At 33.4% G+C, this 15,981-nt stretch overlaps 1 protein-coding gene and 1 long non-coding RNA gene across 2 annotated transcripts; one reads left to right on the top strand and one right to left on the bottom strand.

Annotated features, from left to right (window-relative positions):
* The first annotated feature begins 1,216 nt into the window (after positions 1 to 1,216).
* On the top strand, positions 1,217 to 11,275 carry Ktl (Kctd12-like). The gene is made up of 2 exons (XM_968939.4): positions 1,217 to 1,650; positions 7,935 to 11,275. The coding sequence occupies exons 1-2, from the start codon at positions 1,232 to 1,234 to the stop codon at positions 8,284 to 8,286; spliced, it is 771 nt and encodes a 256-aa protein (XP_974032.3). The 5' UTR covers positions 1,217 to 1,231; the 3' UTR covers positions 8,287 to 11,275.
* A 2,307-nt stretch (positions 11,276 to 13,582) lies between these two features.
* LOC135265917 (uncharacterized) lies at positions 13,583 to 14,965 on the bottom strand. Its single transcript, XR_010333787.1, has 2 exons — positions 14,919 to 14,965; positions 13,583 to 14,852 (listed from the first exon to the last, which is right to left on the bottom strand). It is a non-coding gene; the product is annotated as an uncharacterized LOC135265917 (long non-coding RNA).
* Between the last annotated feature and the right edge of the window lie 1,016 nt (positions 14,966 to 15,981).

Here is a 15,981-nt window from a genome sequence, read left to right as displayed (position 1 = left end):
TTTATTACGTTTTAAATTTTTCGTCAAAAAATCACACATTTATTATTAGAATACTTAATTTCTTTGTAAACACTTTGGGAAAAATGAAGTTATTTTAAGAATTCTTTCTCCCCCTTACAGGAAGTTTTAGCTCTTTTTCTGCTAAACGCTTTAAGTATTTTTATCACAATTTTTAAAACAAGTGGTTTACTTTGTCGCGCTTAAATATTTATTTTGGTAATTTTATTTAAAACTGTATAACTTACCTAGAATCCGTGCGCTTTAAAACGCACTGTTTCTTCAAACAGTAACTCAAATGACCAATGTTATAACTTGTACAGTTTTACATAAGTACTAAGTATTCAACTTTTATATTAATTTACAAAGTACATTTTGACCCGGCGCATCCACCATTTTTGCAATTATTACATTACTACACATTTATTTTTATTACACATAATTTGTTGTAAAATATGTACAAAATGTTTATTCAATCACTCGTATTTACAACATCTATTCATCAATTGATGTCTTTGGAAGTACAGAAAACATTTACACCTAGAGAACCATCTGCTTCCAAATTTTAACTACAGTAAAAGAAATAGCTAATGAAACACTTGAATACAACTAAAAAAGCCAGTTTCAGAATTTTATGTAGATTTTTTCAAAACACTTTCAATAAAAATTAAAGCAAGTTTTACTTTATCAAACCTTTTTATCATGTAGCCTTAGACACAGTTAATCCGCAATTAAAAATTATGAAACCATACAACAATTGAAGCTTTCTCTCTGTCTGAAATATATGGTCAGATAACTTCGTTTCAGTTTTTTGATTTGGGCTTTACATTTCGACCAATCACAAAACTGAAAAAAAAGAAACGCTAGAATTGAGCTTTACAACAAACGATCCAATTGGCTTCAGAGATTTAAATACAATTAATAAAAGCGATTAAGTTATGTTCTACCATACTTACATTGTTAACGAGTATTCTTGGGGCTTATCGCTAATATTCACTTTCCCTGCTCTAACTTTTCGTGAAAAAACAAACTTTTAATGATTACCGACTGATACCTTTCTGTACAAAAAAAATCCGGCAAAGTTCTCAAATTTTCACCTTTAACTTTAAATAAAAAAGTATTTAACTCTGACCTCCATTCATCCGATTCGCAGCCTCTTTGACAGTCCCCGTCCGAAAAACTTGATCTTTCCATAAAATAATTTAAAACCCCTTTCTCGTCGTCTCTCTCCGCCATGCCCGAGCAGAGAGGGGAGGCTTTCGCTGCCTCGCATCCCCAGTTTGGGCCAAGCAGCCTCTCCGTAAGCATGTCGGGGTGCGATTTCCCATCGGTGATAGAACTGAACATCGGCGGCGTGCTCTACACCACCACACTCAAGACCCTCGTCAGCCAGCCCGACTCCCAGCTGAACGCCATCTTCACCGGCAGGGAGCCGATCACCCAGGATGCCAAGGGTCGATATTTCCTCGATCGCGACGGCGTGCTGTTTCGGTACGTGTTGGATTTCTTACGCGACGGCACCGTGGTTTTGCCGGAGTGCTTCCGGGAGAGGGAGCGGTTGAAGAGGGAGGCGGAGAAATACGCACTTCCGGGGCTAGTGGAGGCCATCGCCAGCGAGAGCAGGAGTAGGCCGGCGGGAGTCATCACCGTCGGGTACTGTGCGCGAGGAGAGATAGAAATGTTGTTTTAGAGCATGTTGGTGGTATTACGCTAATTAGCACGAGCTTAATTAAAGCCCAACAAGTTTTTTCGGAAATTGTTTGCTTCAGTTTTGAGTTACTATGAGAGAAATGGCTCAAATGTTGGGTAAAAAGTGAACACATGTTCTTGAAGGTTTATTAAAGTAATTGAGTTGTTTATGGTTGATGCGGGATTTTAAGTCAAAGAACTTGTAAACACATTTCAATAAGTTTGAAAGTGACTATAATGGAAATTGGCCAAGTTACAGCTTGACCCACTAACCCGGCGCATCCACCATCAGTGCCAAACTTGCCAAAATTACACTTTGATGTTTTTTTCTACTAAAAAAATAGACATAAGAAACTGGGTCAAGCATAACAATTGTATAGGTCAAAAAACCACAAGTTTTCATCGTGTTAATTTAGATTTTTACAAATAAGGTTACTAAAATTACGTATTTGTCAGTCTAATTAATATATTGAAACCAACCTTTGGCATTTCAAAATTATTACAGCAACACTTTATTAATTCTTTAAACAACAATTATTAAATCAAAAGACAGATAATTATTTTTTATAGGATTTTTTAAGCGTTTTTTAATTTTTAAAATTTTAAAAATAAGATTCAATATATTAGTTTAACTGTAAATTATGTAATTTTTAACTGTAACCGATAATGGTACGATAGTTAGCGAAACATCAGTCTGTCCAAATGTAAAAATTTTGGTAAATAAATAGGTTTTTTAAGTCTATATGAGGGGGTCTATATTTATGTAAGTGAGGCTTTGTAGTCCAATGTTTTACGAGTTTGCACTGTTTACTTATTAAAATAAAGAATGCATCTCAAATTTTACAAAAATTCAATAAGTTTTTTTACTGAATAAAAATGTAAATTAATCTTTTGGAGTAACTTTTGGAAGCTAGTAATTTCACAAAGAAATATATTTTTTTAGAAAAAATACAGATTAATTTATTTTTATTGCTTAATGTGATTAAAATATCTGTACTTTTTCGCAAAACATTACATATAGGCTGTTTTAAAATTGAGTATCAAGTGTCTTTAAACTTTTAAACAAATGTAGTTTTAGAGCATGTTGTTGATGTTACACTAACAAGCACGAGCTTAATCATAGCTTAAACAAGTTTTTTCGTAAATTTCTTGCTTTAGTTTTAAGCAACAATAAGAAAATTGCCTTAAATGTTATTCAAAAAGTGAGCACATGTTTGTGTCATTTCGTTAAAATTAATTTATTTCTTGTAGGTTTATTAGGGTAATTGAGTTGTCTGTAGTTGATGCGGGAATTTAAGTCAAAGATAAGATAACTTGTAAACACATTTCAATAAGTTTGAAAGTGACTATAATGGGAATTGGCAAAGTTTTATATTGACCTACTAACCCGGCGCATCCACCATTTGTGCCAAACTTGACAAAATTATATTGTAATGTTTTTTTTTAGTGATAAAAATGGACATAAAAATTTGGTCAAACTTAACAAATGTATAAGGCAAAAAAACACAAGTTTACATTGAGTAAATATGGCTTTTACAAATAAGGTTATTAATATCCAGATATAATTTCTTTGGTAAATCACTAACTCATAAATCCTTTCAACTCAGGTCATCCCAACTAAACATACAACATAGCAAAAGGTTAGAAAATTATTGCTGTGAAGTGCTGTGGAGCGATTGTATTAAACTCATAAAAAATTACCTGTGACAAAAATTTTTAAATTATATAGATTCTTAAAATTTCTAATAATATTTGACTTTATCTGTGTTATAATTTTCTAAATTGTAATAATATACTTTACCAACTTTTTTAAAAAACTACAAGTAAAGAAATTTTTAAATTTTAAAATTTAAATTAAAAGATAAAAAACAAAAGCTTTAATAAGATCAAAAACGACTCACAATAATAAAATTTTATTAAAAAGCATTGTGCGAGCTAGCGTTCATATACATAATTATTAACTGCTTCGTGGAAAACTCACAACCTATACAATAATTTTAAAACTATTCACGAGTACAACGAACTTTTTTGTAAACACAATTGTATGAACGAAATTGTGGCAGCTGGGAAAATATGACTTTATAAAAGGGTGATGGATCATTTTAAGTTTTATTAAAGTGTTACATTTGAGCAAAAGTGGGCTTTTAGCCACTTTGCTCGTAACTGATATCAAGCTTTTAAATAGAAATTGTTTATTATTATTTATTGGAAACAAAACAAGTCACAACAATATTTGCATTGATTTTCCCTACACCAAACTACGAGTAATTAAAACAAGAACCATTTTTGCAAACAAATGTTTTAAAAAAACTGTACAAAATTAGGACTGCACTATTACTGCAGTTTCAATTTAACAAAGTGATTTTTCCTGTCCATTTAAAATAAATAGTTATCTGATATTTTTTTAATAAAAGGGTAAAAACAAAAAGCATTTTAAATTTTATACAGCTCTATTATCGACGATAATAACTAACTCTTCCATGTAATTACATAATTGTTTCGTGCTCATACACACTTCACAACAAAATCCTTTTGCATAAAAAAGCAATACGATCAATAGGCAATATATTATTACAGCTTTCAAACGAATGTTTTGAAGTGTCTAACAAAAGTCGAAACTCGAAATATATTATTTTTCCATTTCCGCGTAAAGAATGAAATAATAATGAAACGCCTGCATCCCTGAGCTACCTATAGGTATAAAGAGACAAAACAAATTTTTATATTTTACAATCGGGAAACATATGTTGTTTTATTATTTCCAACTTTAAGTAGAATATTTTAAACAAAACAAGCTTTACTGTACGTTAGTTGTATTAAAATATTGCATACTTTCTAGGTTATTTATTTGTAGCAAGTTGCAAAAAATTTTCATGTTTGGAAATGTTGTTCCAACTGACCAGTAAAAATTTGCATGTGAGGAAGAGTTAGTCCACTTTGTCATGCAATTCTATTTTTAAAAGTGCTTCAACCTGTGTACTAAAGAACGTGCATAATTCTTTACCTTTTTGGATTCGTAAACAAGTCTATAAAGTATTTGTTTTTATTTCTTACGTAACGTTTCTAATTTTCGACTAGCATGACTGAATTGAATGTTCAAATTTTATGTTTCCTCTTCAAAAATCAGTAACCAGTATTCATTGGATATTGATTTGTCCACCTGAAGTCATAAAATCGAGATGTTGTAATGCTCTTCGAACGTTCTTTTTTATAGCCTCAGATGCATGACTGCTCGAGATCAGAATAACAACTAGCGCTAGCAAAAATCAATTGGGCATTGTTGTTTACCCAAAATAACCACCAAAATTAAATTCTGTTTGTGGGTTAGCCGATTGACCCGGCGCATCCACCATTTTTGCAACAACATTTTAAATTAAAATTTGTTTAAACAATATAATACACCATTGTTTGGTAAATTTTAGTACAATATTTATTTAACTGTATGTTAGCATAATATTTTAACAGATGTTTTATTTCGTAAATCGTTAGGTCAAGCAAACAGCATAAAATTTCAGACAAATGTGTACATTTTAAATCACAGAGCATGCAAATCGGTACAAACAATACCACCGTATTACTGCGGTATGTAGAGTGACCTACGTAAACAAAGCCACGTTTTGCCTCCACAATCCACATCAATAATACAATAAAGGCATCAATAGTCATCAATAATGCGCTATTCAAGCAGATGTTTGCACAAACACCGTCACTCCTAAGAAATAATATCGTTATTAAAAACTCGTCTCACACGTACATACTTTAAAACCCACCTATTTTTACTCGGAAACATTTACTTGACACTGGTGTGTGTGTGCAATTTTCTTCCCGATTTCACATCCTAGTGGAGTGAATTAACTTCCGTAAATTTTGCCACACTTTCCACTCACGCTTTTGTTGTTAAAGGAAAGTCGGCTTGACTTGGCAGAAAAGCCTCAATTCGACAAAAATAAAAAACCTTTGCCGTAATTAAGTGCGACGATATTCGTTCGAAGCCTTATTACGAAGTGTTAATTAGAAAATTCAAACTTTCTTAATTAGTGTGTTTAATAGTTAAACAAAAAATGTAGGATTGCCCAGAATTATTAACGGTTTCTTATATCTTGTAGCAACTGTTTCGTCAATGAGATATGTGATGTGCGTATTGAATCACTTGATAAAAGCTGATTGCGAATAATGTAGGATAGCGATACCAGTAGGTAGATGCCATAACATTTAATGAGAACGATATGCGATACCTTAATGAAAATATCTAAACAGACAAAATAGATGCTGTGCTCTCTAACTTTGCTAATGCCTTCAAATAGGCTATTAAAGAGGAATAGATGCAGACAACGTTATAGATATACTTAGCTGTTTATGCACCAATGTAGTAGAAAATAGTTGGAATTGCTTGCAAAAATTACTATTGGTTATTTTGAGGACTTACTTTTTTTTACTTTTTTCAGTATGCAATTCGACAAAATTTAACGTTAATAGTTGTTATTGTTGACTGCTTTAGTGCGTCCTTTAATCAAAATTAAAAATCCCAATGCAAGCTCTAATTTAAGATCCATAATATCTGTCTTATCAAAAATTTTTGACAAAATAATTTATAACCAAGTCTATAACAATGTCGTTTCTGAAAGTATCGTTTTTTAAAAATTTTGACATCTTAGATCACTCTTTTAAGTGCAAAATTATCTTTTTATAGATTCGACAAAATATTTTGTTTCATTCTTAGGTGACAGATTGAAAACAAGTTGTTATCATAGGTGTTTAACGGTTTAAATTATGATTTTATTATATTTATTATTCATGCCTAGTCTATCAATCCAAATATCAGTAACAAAAAATACAGTCGTATTCTCGTTTTATTTACCAATTCAGAAAATTTCATCAAGTATCACAAAAAATAACTGGTTTTGCTGACGGTAGACCAAGCAAGCAATAATTTTTTGTTAGTGTATGAATTATTTTATTTAAGGAAGTGTTGCCATCAAGTGTCTGTACGTAATATTCCTGATTACTTATTACCGAAGTTTAAAATAGCAATATGTGAAAGATTTCTCTCTTACAATACAATGAAGTTATACAGTTTTTGCCATTTGTTTAGAGAAAGACTTTAGGCGAACAAATTTTTTTTTGTTTTTTTTGTTATCCTATTTTCTGTTTTTTTTAAGTTGATTTTTTTAGTTCTAATAGAGTGCAATTGATGTAAATTTTTTATTAGAGATTGGACCTTAGGGAACTTCTCTAATCCGCAGTTTTTAATGCTTTTTCTTGAAAAAAATGCTTATATTTTTTTTAATTCCTAAGTTAACTTGTAACAAATGTGTTTTAAACATCCAAAGGTTGTGCTTAAGCTTCCAGATTTATTTGTTTTTTAATATTTTAGTTTTTTAGCTCTTCCATGTTATCTCTGGCTCTTCAGTCTCTTGGTGTATTGGTTTTTAATTCAGAATGTAATGTTTCAATTTATTAGTCTTTTTTAGCTCTACCTAAAGTTTTTCTACTTTCTCAGTTTTTGGTCGCTTAGTTTTTCAGCATTTCAATCTCACTATTTTTTTGCTTTTTTATTTCCGATTTTTAGATTTTAGGGTTAAAGTTACGTATTTTTAAGTTTTTAATTTTTTTATTTTTCAGTTAGAAATATTAATTGTATTAATTGTTATTTCATTCTTCGACACTGTCAAAATTTACGGTTTTTCTCCTGTGTAAGGAAGTTTTGACTGTTTGGCATTTCTCAGTACGAAACGTCAGATTATTTTTAACAAATTTAAAGCAATTTTAAGCTTTGCTGTGTCTATTTCGAAGAATAAAATGTTGTAATCAACTCGTTTTTGTGTAAATCGGTTCATTTATTTCGCCTCGTGGATGATAAACCACTCGTTTCCACTCGTGAAATAAAGCGTCCGATTTACACTCAAACTCATTAAATAAATAACTATTTTACGATTGCACTATTTTTTAATTCTGAAGGTTCACGAGCCCTTGCATAAGCATAGCATTATTTTAATCAAATTTTAGTAAATAACACAACATTTTTTTAAGTTAATTTAAAAAGTGATAAAAATTCAGTTTCTAATAATTATTTAATTATTTACTTCTTTTTCTATATGTATTTAGTTTGTTTAGTTATTTTTGTTAAGAGTGTTAAATTTGCTATTTTTTTCAGAACATATTGAAACAGCGATTTCATTTTTGTTGTCTATTTATTTCTGACCAGCTAATTTAATTATGGTATCAGTTAATTTCCAATTTTCTCGCAGATACCGCGGCAGCTTCCAGTTCGGCAAAGACGGTCTAGCTGACGTCAAATTCCGCAAACTCTCCCGCATCCTTGTCAGCGGAAGGGTGACGTTATGTCGCGACGTCTTCGGAGAAACCCTCAACGAAAGTCGAGACCCAGACCACGGCCAATCCGAACGATACACCTCCCGATTTTTCCTGAAACATTCCTTTCTGGAGCAAGCTTTCGACATGCTCATAGAACAGGGCTTCAAATTGGCCGGAAGTTGTGGATCTGGTACAGCAGGATGTGGAGCTGAACCCAAACCAGGAGTCGATGCCGAAGAAAACCGTTGGAATCATTATAACGAGTTTGTGTTTGTGCGAGAGTAACTTTGACCATTTGGACTTTATTCGAATCCCCTTCATATCGCATTTATTCAAATTATTACTGAGTATTCATAGAGTCATGGCTAGGTAGGTGAATAGGTGAATAGTCTTTTTATTTTCGGGGAAATATAAACTTTTGATTGGGATATTCAAACTGAGTCATGTCGCTGGTGCTGTGCTTCCATTCAATTTCATCGGAAAGGGCGCAATAATGTATTAATGCAAGGTCGTCTGGTGTTAAAAAAAGACGTTGTGCGCAAATAAATACGTTATAATAATAAACGCATAACATTTTTTAATCCAATTTTTGAAATTGAGAACATTTGGCCTTGTTAGAGGAAAATTCTTTACTGATTTTTCAAATTTGTGAAGAAGTGAATTTTTCCTCATAAAGCGAGCAAATCAATCAGGCCATAAAAAATTTCATAAAAATGCTAGAAAAAGACAAAATAAAAATGTTCTTAAACTTAAGCAAACATAATGACTAAAGTATTACATAAGTTTTCAGTTCTCTGAAAAAAATTTTGCAAACAATTAACTTGTCAGAGTCATTTTTGACCTTTATTGAAAATTTTCAGAAAAGCAACACATTTGCGACCTAATTAGATGAGTTCTCAGTATACTTTCATTAAGCCGGTCTGCAAAAATAACTTTTTTCTTCCTTCTTATTATTACGCGTAATTAGCATAAATTTATGCTTCTGAATCGAAATATAATAATAAAAATTATGTATTACATTAAAAAATATTTATTGCAAGGTCGAACGTTTTTGGAACACTCTGTATAATCAATATATTATTATTTTTGACTTTCAATTGTGAGTGTTTGGTTTTGAATTTAATTATTTTTGGCTGAAAAAAAATTTTGAGAAATTTCGTTAAATAATGTTAGGACCGGTTTATAGAAGTGTCATTAAATTAATCCGCAATTAAATGCGTAATTAACTGATCACGTGACCAAATTGAGGCAATTTGGTTGGTCCATTCGCGTTGCTAACTTTTAACAACGAATTAAAGTTTAACAAAGCTTTCTATAAACCGGCCCTAAGGAGCGTCATTAACTTAATGCGCAATTAAATGCGTGATTAACTGATCACATGACCAAATTAAAGCCATTTGGTTAATGCATTCACGTTGTTAACTTTTAACAACGAATTAAAATTTAACAAAGCTTTCTATAAACCGGCCCTAAGGAGCGTCATTAACTTAATGCGCAATTAAATGCGTGATTAACTGATCACATGACCAAATTAAAGCCATTTGGTTGGTGCATTCACGTTGTTGACTTTTAACAACGAATTAAAATTTAATGAAGCTTTCTATAAACCGGCCCTTAGTCTCTCCTTAAAAAAACAAGTTAATTTATTCAAAATTAAATTTAAAAAACAGGAATTTAGGTTTTTAATCATCAAAAAGTTGCAGCGGTCATTTTTATTTTCATCTTCGATGATCGTAGTGGTGTTAAAATTGAAGCCTTTAGCTTTTTAAATAAACAAAACGTATTTTCCGGTTCTTTCATCGTTTTTACCCTTTGTTGAAACACTTCAAACGAAAGTGGAAAAGTGGGACAGTCACTTTGCCATTTGTTATCCAAAACACTCGTAAAAACTTAATCTGAAGTAATACTTTGAAAAATACGGTAATGATAATAAAAGAATCGTTTTAATTTTCGTATTAATCTTCCTTTTGCTGCGTTTAATAGGTTCATTATAACGGCTGCAGCATTCGGCCGCCATAAATTTTCTTTCCGCAATATTTAGCTTAGTGAAATAATTTATGGTGACACTTTGTCGCACTCTTAAAAGAAACAGTAATTTTATCGACTAAGTTTGCAAATTCTCTTGAAAAAGTAACGAATTTTTCAGCCTTAATTCCCTTTTTATGGCACCATAAATGATGTAATAGTTTAACGCAATCTTTACCAAACGTTTCGCCAAACTTGATGGCTTTCTGAAGCGTCTGGAGATAAATTTTACAACGCCATGTAAATATGCAGGTGAAGGCAGGTAACCAGACGCCTTTTTTACATTGATATAAAGTAGTTTTGAGTACCATAAATCAACTTGTCACAGAAAAAATTAATCAATCATCGTGGTTGATTCACCCTACAGTTATTTTTGTTTCTGGCAAGAGTGGATTTGCATAAAATATAACTAAAATAAATGAATCGATCGAAAGCAACAGCTGAATTTCACCGCAATCGTGTTCATCAGAACCTAACTTGGGCAAGAATTTGGTTTATTTTTTATTATAGTCGTGCCCTTGCGACTTGTTGCTTGTTGTCACAGGATGAAAAATGCATCAATTGACCTGCTTCCCCATTCCAATCAATTCCAAGTTTATATTTCCATCGAATTTATTGTACATAAGAAACGACTTTGAAATGTGGGAGCAAATCACTGGCACCGGCCCTAAATTATGAAACGAATAAACGACAAAGTACAAAATTGTTTGGTTTTTGCGATCGAGCGTTTTATTGGATCCTCCACATTCCAGAAATAATTAACTGGAAACAGTAGCGAGCGAAATTTTTCGGAGATTACCAACGAAAGCCGCAATATTTAAATTGCTTTCTGCAACCAAACAGCACCTGTTTGTTCAAAATCCAAACGTGCTGTATTGATTCGGACAATTTTAGAATAACACATAGGCCTCATAGTTTGATGTGATTTGGTTCCATTTGTCTCCAAATGTACTAACACCCTGGAAGCGGGGGTCTTTGAAACAAGTGATATTTTAACTTAATTGTTTGCATATTGTAGGGGTAGCTTCTGTCCTTGGTATGCCTGCGTTTATACCACTAATGAATTAGGAAGTTTGTTTCGTTCGGCATGACTTTAATCATGGTATAAGCGTGTACATATCGTGTAACTTTATTCATGATTTTGTAAAAAATACCCTTGTAATTATTTATTTTAGGAATTGATTTTTATAATAGCGATGTACCTTTCAATATAAGTAGTGAAAAAACAATAAAGAAAATCCTTATTTTAGCAATTTGTGACCTCACCCCACTAGCAAATCAATTGAGCACGCAATATTCCGAAAGTGCCTTTGTTGTCCGCACTGTATGTGACGCCGCAACAAAGAAAATATATTCGGTTTATGAACCGGAATGATAAATCACTCTTATCTTTCGTCGACATGTACCCAATAAAAACGAAAACAAAACAAAGCGAAATTGCGGTGTTTTTGCGTTTAAATTTAATTAGAAGATTACAGTGCTAGATGATGAAACTTTACATTATCTCAGCATGTGTATATGAATAATAAACTTGTACGTGAGCTACAAATAGGAGATTAAAAATTCATTACTGTTACAACAGTTGATGGGCAAAACGTTAAATTGAGTTATGCATTTTAAAACAGCAAGAGCTTGCCGCTGTTCACACCTTCGCCACTATTTTCACTTTGGAAAAAATAAAGCGTTCCGCCAAGGACTTTATCATAAATCAAACAATAATATGTCAACGTAAAGCTCAGTTATCAGGGAATCTACATGGAAATTTAGCATAAATTTTGAATTTTAAATACTGCTGCAAATGCATTTGTGGCGTACAATAATAATTTGCCTAAATACAGACGTACAATATTAAAATAAACAGTCACAGTCATTAAAAATGCTCGTTAAGGGTCTTACTTTATATTAATATTTATTTAATTATTATATGCGAAAATTACATTTAACGAGCACTTTATATGGCGGTAATTTTGTAAAGGTAATTCGCTTAAACAAATATGAGTAAATTAAATTATTGAATAGAGTGAATTAATTATAACTTATTTCCAAAATTTGCAATTATATTTATGTTGTTCTTTTATTTCTAATTTTGTCTTATTTGGCCGATAAAATATTTTTCGCAGTGATTACAAGGAATTTTGTAATCTACTGAGGAGTCGCTTAACAAAGATGTTTTTTCTTTTTTAATTGTGTAAATAATTTGTTTTTGTTTATTTAAATGTTATACATATACATAATATAACCCTATTTGGCATTGTAAAAGCTTCAGTATTTTTTGAAAATTAAATGTTAATATTAATAAATAATAATAATAATAATAATTAATAAATAATAAAATTAATAAATGTGACATTTTTTCTAATACTTTTTTATGTAATCTATTATGAAACGGAATAGTTGTTATAGTTAAGAATTTAATATATTTTGGAAAAGTTATTTCTGTGGAACGACTCATCACTAAGTCCTAGATATTCATTTAAGAGGCTTCTAACGCCGGAACCAACAAAAATTATTAAATAGTTTGGCTTAGAAAATTTTGTTATTGAATGTATGACATGGGTTGTGTCATAGAAAATGAAAGATGAGTCCGAAAATATAGATGTAAAATATTAATTGTTACAAAATAAATGTGAGTTTTATCTTACTATCCAAAAAAATAAGGAATTAAACTTTTAAATAAAAATTAATTTGTTCCAGGATTTTTTATTTTTTTGCCTATTTTTAGAGATAATGCTCGTTTTTAAAAAATCACCCAATCCAACGTCTAGTGCTATTTTTTTGTTTTTTTGCAAACTTTTTCCTTCAAATAAATCTTAATTTTACTTTCTAAAATCTGGCTCTTACAGTTTTTATTCTTTAGCAAGTTTTTTACGTGTGTATTATTGGTTACATATGTCACAGGCATATTTTGAAATCAATTAGATATTAAGATAAATAGATAATCATATTAACTACGTTATTATAAAAATATATAAAATAATAATAACAAATATTGAGACCATTCGGGCCTTTACACCTTATGCAACCAACATTTCAGCACAATTTTTTTTCTCTTTTTTTTTTCTTTTCCATTTAACGAGCCAAGCATTCAATATTTAAATTATTTTCTTCATCAAAAATCTCACAACGTTTTAAAATACAAGTTGAGAAGCTTCTTTGCGTCACATTTCGACCCTCGAAGAGACGATTTTACCCAACCACCGGATGTGAAACAAAAGAGCAGGTAGCGAGGGCCTGAAAAACACCACATTCCTCAAATTCCAAGGGGAGAAAGCTGATTCCAGATGGCGGACTTTTCTATTGTTTTACCCTTATTAAATCGTTAATTCTCTGCATTACTAACCAGGGAAAAACCTAATCTAAATCAAATTCACAAGAGGAAGCCCTAAGCTCGAAATCGCCGATCTTTGATACCGCTTGAGGTACATTTCGATTCATCCCCATTTTATATCAAACAAAATCGTCACGGATTGAATCAAACCTGCAAACTTCATTCAACATACAACTCCAAACCTCATTCAGCTTAAGACACGAGAAAATTATCAAGAATCAAGCAGAATAAACCCGAAGAAAGCTCTTTTATTCCGCGTGGAAACGCTTTTATTAATTAATTGGCGATTGAGGAATAAATACGTCGATTCTATCACATCTCGACATCACCCAGAGACGTTTGCAAACTTCCTGTCAATCCTTCGAAGATATTAACGCATTGTTTATCAACTTTAAACAATATTTCTTGTTAGTCACGTAGGCCACAGAACCAGTGACGTCACGCAACCCCTATAAATAGTTGCCGCTTGGAAGAGGAAAATCAGACAGTGTTTGTACGTCTTTTCGGAGACAACGCTTGCACTCGTCTCACTGCTGTAGTTGAGCTTCTTTGTCTTCGACGGGTTGAGCCAACTAGCTTTGCGTTCCAAACTCATTTTTTCCACCGACGGGTCGGAAAGACTGTTTGGAGTAACTCCTGGTGCTGGATGTAAATCCTTGGCAGCTTCTTAGTCTCCGACGGGTTGAGCGCCAACTTCAAATAAAGGATTGATTCAGTTACCAACTTAATTCAGGTGCAGCTTCTTTGTCTTCGACGGGTTGAGCGCACCAGCCGCCAGTTTTGTTGAGCTTCTTTGTCTGCGACGGGTTGAGCCAACTAACTCGCGAAGCCGATCAATCTCTCCCGCCGACGGGTTGGAAAGATTGATTGAGAAATATTCTCCTGGAGTTGAACGAAAATCTCAGGCAGCTTCTTAGTCTCCGACGGGTTGAGCGCCTCTTCAAAAGATGAGATTGGTTCAACTTTCAGCTGGGGTTTTTCACCATGGCAGCTTCTTTGTCTGCGACGGGTTGAGCGCCAAACGGTGAAATGTACCTCGAGAGATACCTCCAGGTCTCACAGAGGCAAACTCTTCGTCACACCACCAGGATCACCACCTTCAACGGTTGGAAGTCTCAGGGGAGGATCTTTATCTAACTCTTTTCTTTTTCAGGGCGTTAATTAATCCTTTCTTTTACAGAGCGTTAATTAATCTTTTCTTTTACAGAGCGTTAATTATTCTTTTCCACAGGGCGCAAACTTAATCCTTTCTTGTCATTTATTTTATTTTTACTAGACTTTCGCTTACTGTAAAAATACTTAAGTTTAGTTAGGTGCACGTGATATGTACGTGTTGAATTTGACGAGAGCTCTTTTGCTTAATTAAAACAAACTGTTGATTACGAAGGCTTAATTTGGCTGCATGTTTGAGTAGTAACTATCTTTCTGTCTCCCTTTGGAACTTGCCATCACACTAGGGAAAAAGACCTCGGCAGTCCCAGTGAGTGCAATGGCCCAACTACAAAACATGCCAATTCAAAAGAGAGCCTAGCTTTTCCCCCGGGGCTTGGGGAGAGATGTATACCCAAGGTTAGGGAATGGAGAGCACACGGTGGTCGGAACCTCTGGGAGTTCCTCTTGCAACCGTCTTTCTAGAATCACCAGGTTGGGTCCGAGTAATCAACTTTGCATTCAAATTTCCCGCTCAGTTCTCCGAGATTCAACACTCGATTAGCTGGTTGCCTAGGATTAGTGTTTAACTTGTTGTCTATACTCACTTCTGAATTGTATAACGTGTTGCATACTATCACCAATGACTGTAAATTTAGTGAATAAACATTTTGGGCCGAACTCTTTGCGTTTTCCTTTCCCAGACACACAGTGCTTGAAATAACGAATCTCCAAATCTACACGACAACGTAGCGGTCCTCCAAACAATCTCTAGACGATCACCTCAAAACTAAATATTTTGACAAGGCCAGACCCCCGAACGGTTACAGTGGTGCCGTGACCAGGATTTCAAGCTTTAAAACTGTGTGTTGAAGGAAAGGAAATTTGCGCTAATGGAGTTCACTTGAAATTATTAGTTAGGGTAAATGTTTCTCTCTCTAGGGAATGCAGCCACGGATCACCAGCTTCTTTGGAGACAAGTTTCGACTTTCAGTTTTTTAACCACCTTTCAGGGAATTTAGCTAGCAATGTTCTCCACCACCGGCAGGACCTTCAGCCAACCCACGGGGCCGATGCATCAACATCGAGAAGGACACCGCCGCCATTTTCCAGAAGGACTCAGAAAAAGGACCAGACGCCACGAGGAATCCGAGAAGGACAAGAACCCACAAGGACTTCGAAGGAAGTCAGGAATTCGCAAGAATTTTGGGAAAGGAGCAAATCCACAAGGTCTCCAAGGGAAAACAGAAGCCATTTTACAACAGAGGAGATCAGTCCACAAGGGCCTCAGAAGAAAAGAAAACCATTTTCCAAGCAGTGGGAAGAAAAGGAAAAGGCACAGGGACTTCCAGAAAGGAATTTTGCAATCAGGGGAGTATCACGACCAAGACGAAGGGAAGGCCGAAAATACAGCCACTGCCGGGAGAAGGAACCGGGATCTTTTCGCAATCAGGGGAGCAAGCTACACCAAGAGGAGG

The sequence above is a fragment of the Tribolium castaneum genome, chromosome 4, assembly GCF_031307605.1.
Source record: "Tribolium castaneum strain GA2 chromosome 4, icTriCast1.1, whole genome shotgun sequence".
NCBI classification, from domain to species: domain Eukaryota; kingdom Metazoa; phylum Arthropoda; class Insecta; order Coleoptera; family Tenebrionidae; genus Tribolium; species Tribolium castaneum.
This window is presented reverse-complemented; position numbering and strand designations above follow the sequence as displayed.

What these genes read in the sequence shown, in the direction of transcription:
- Ktl (XM_968939.4), top strand. Translation starts at nt 1,232, where the DNA reads ATGCCCGAGCAGAGAGGGGAGGCTTTCGCTGCCTCGCATCCCCAGTTT. An exon ending in GCGGGAGTCATCACCGTCGG is followed by an intron (nt 1,651 to 7,934) that starts GTACTGTGCGCG and finishes ATTTTCTCGCAG; the next exon opens with ATACCGCGGCAGCTTCCAGT.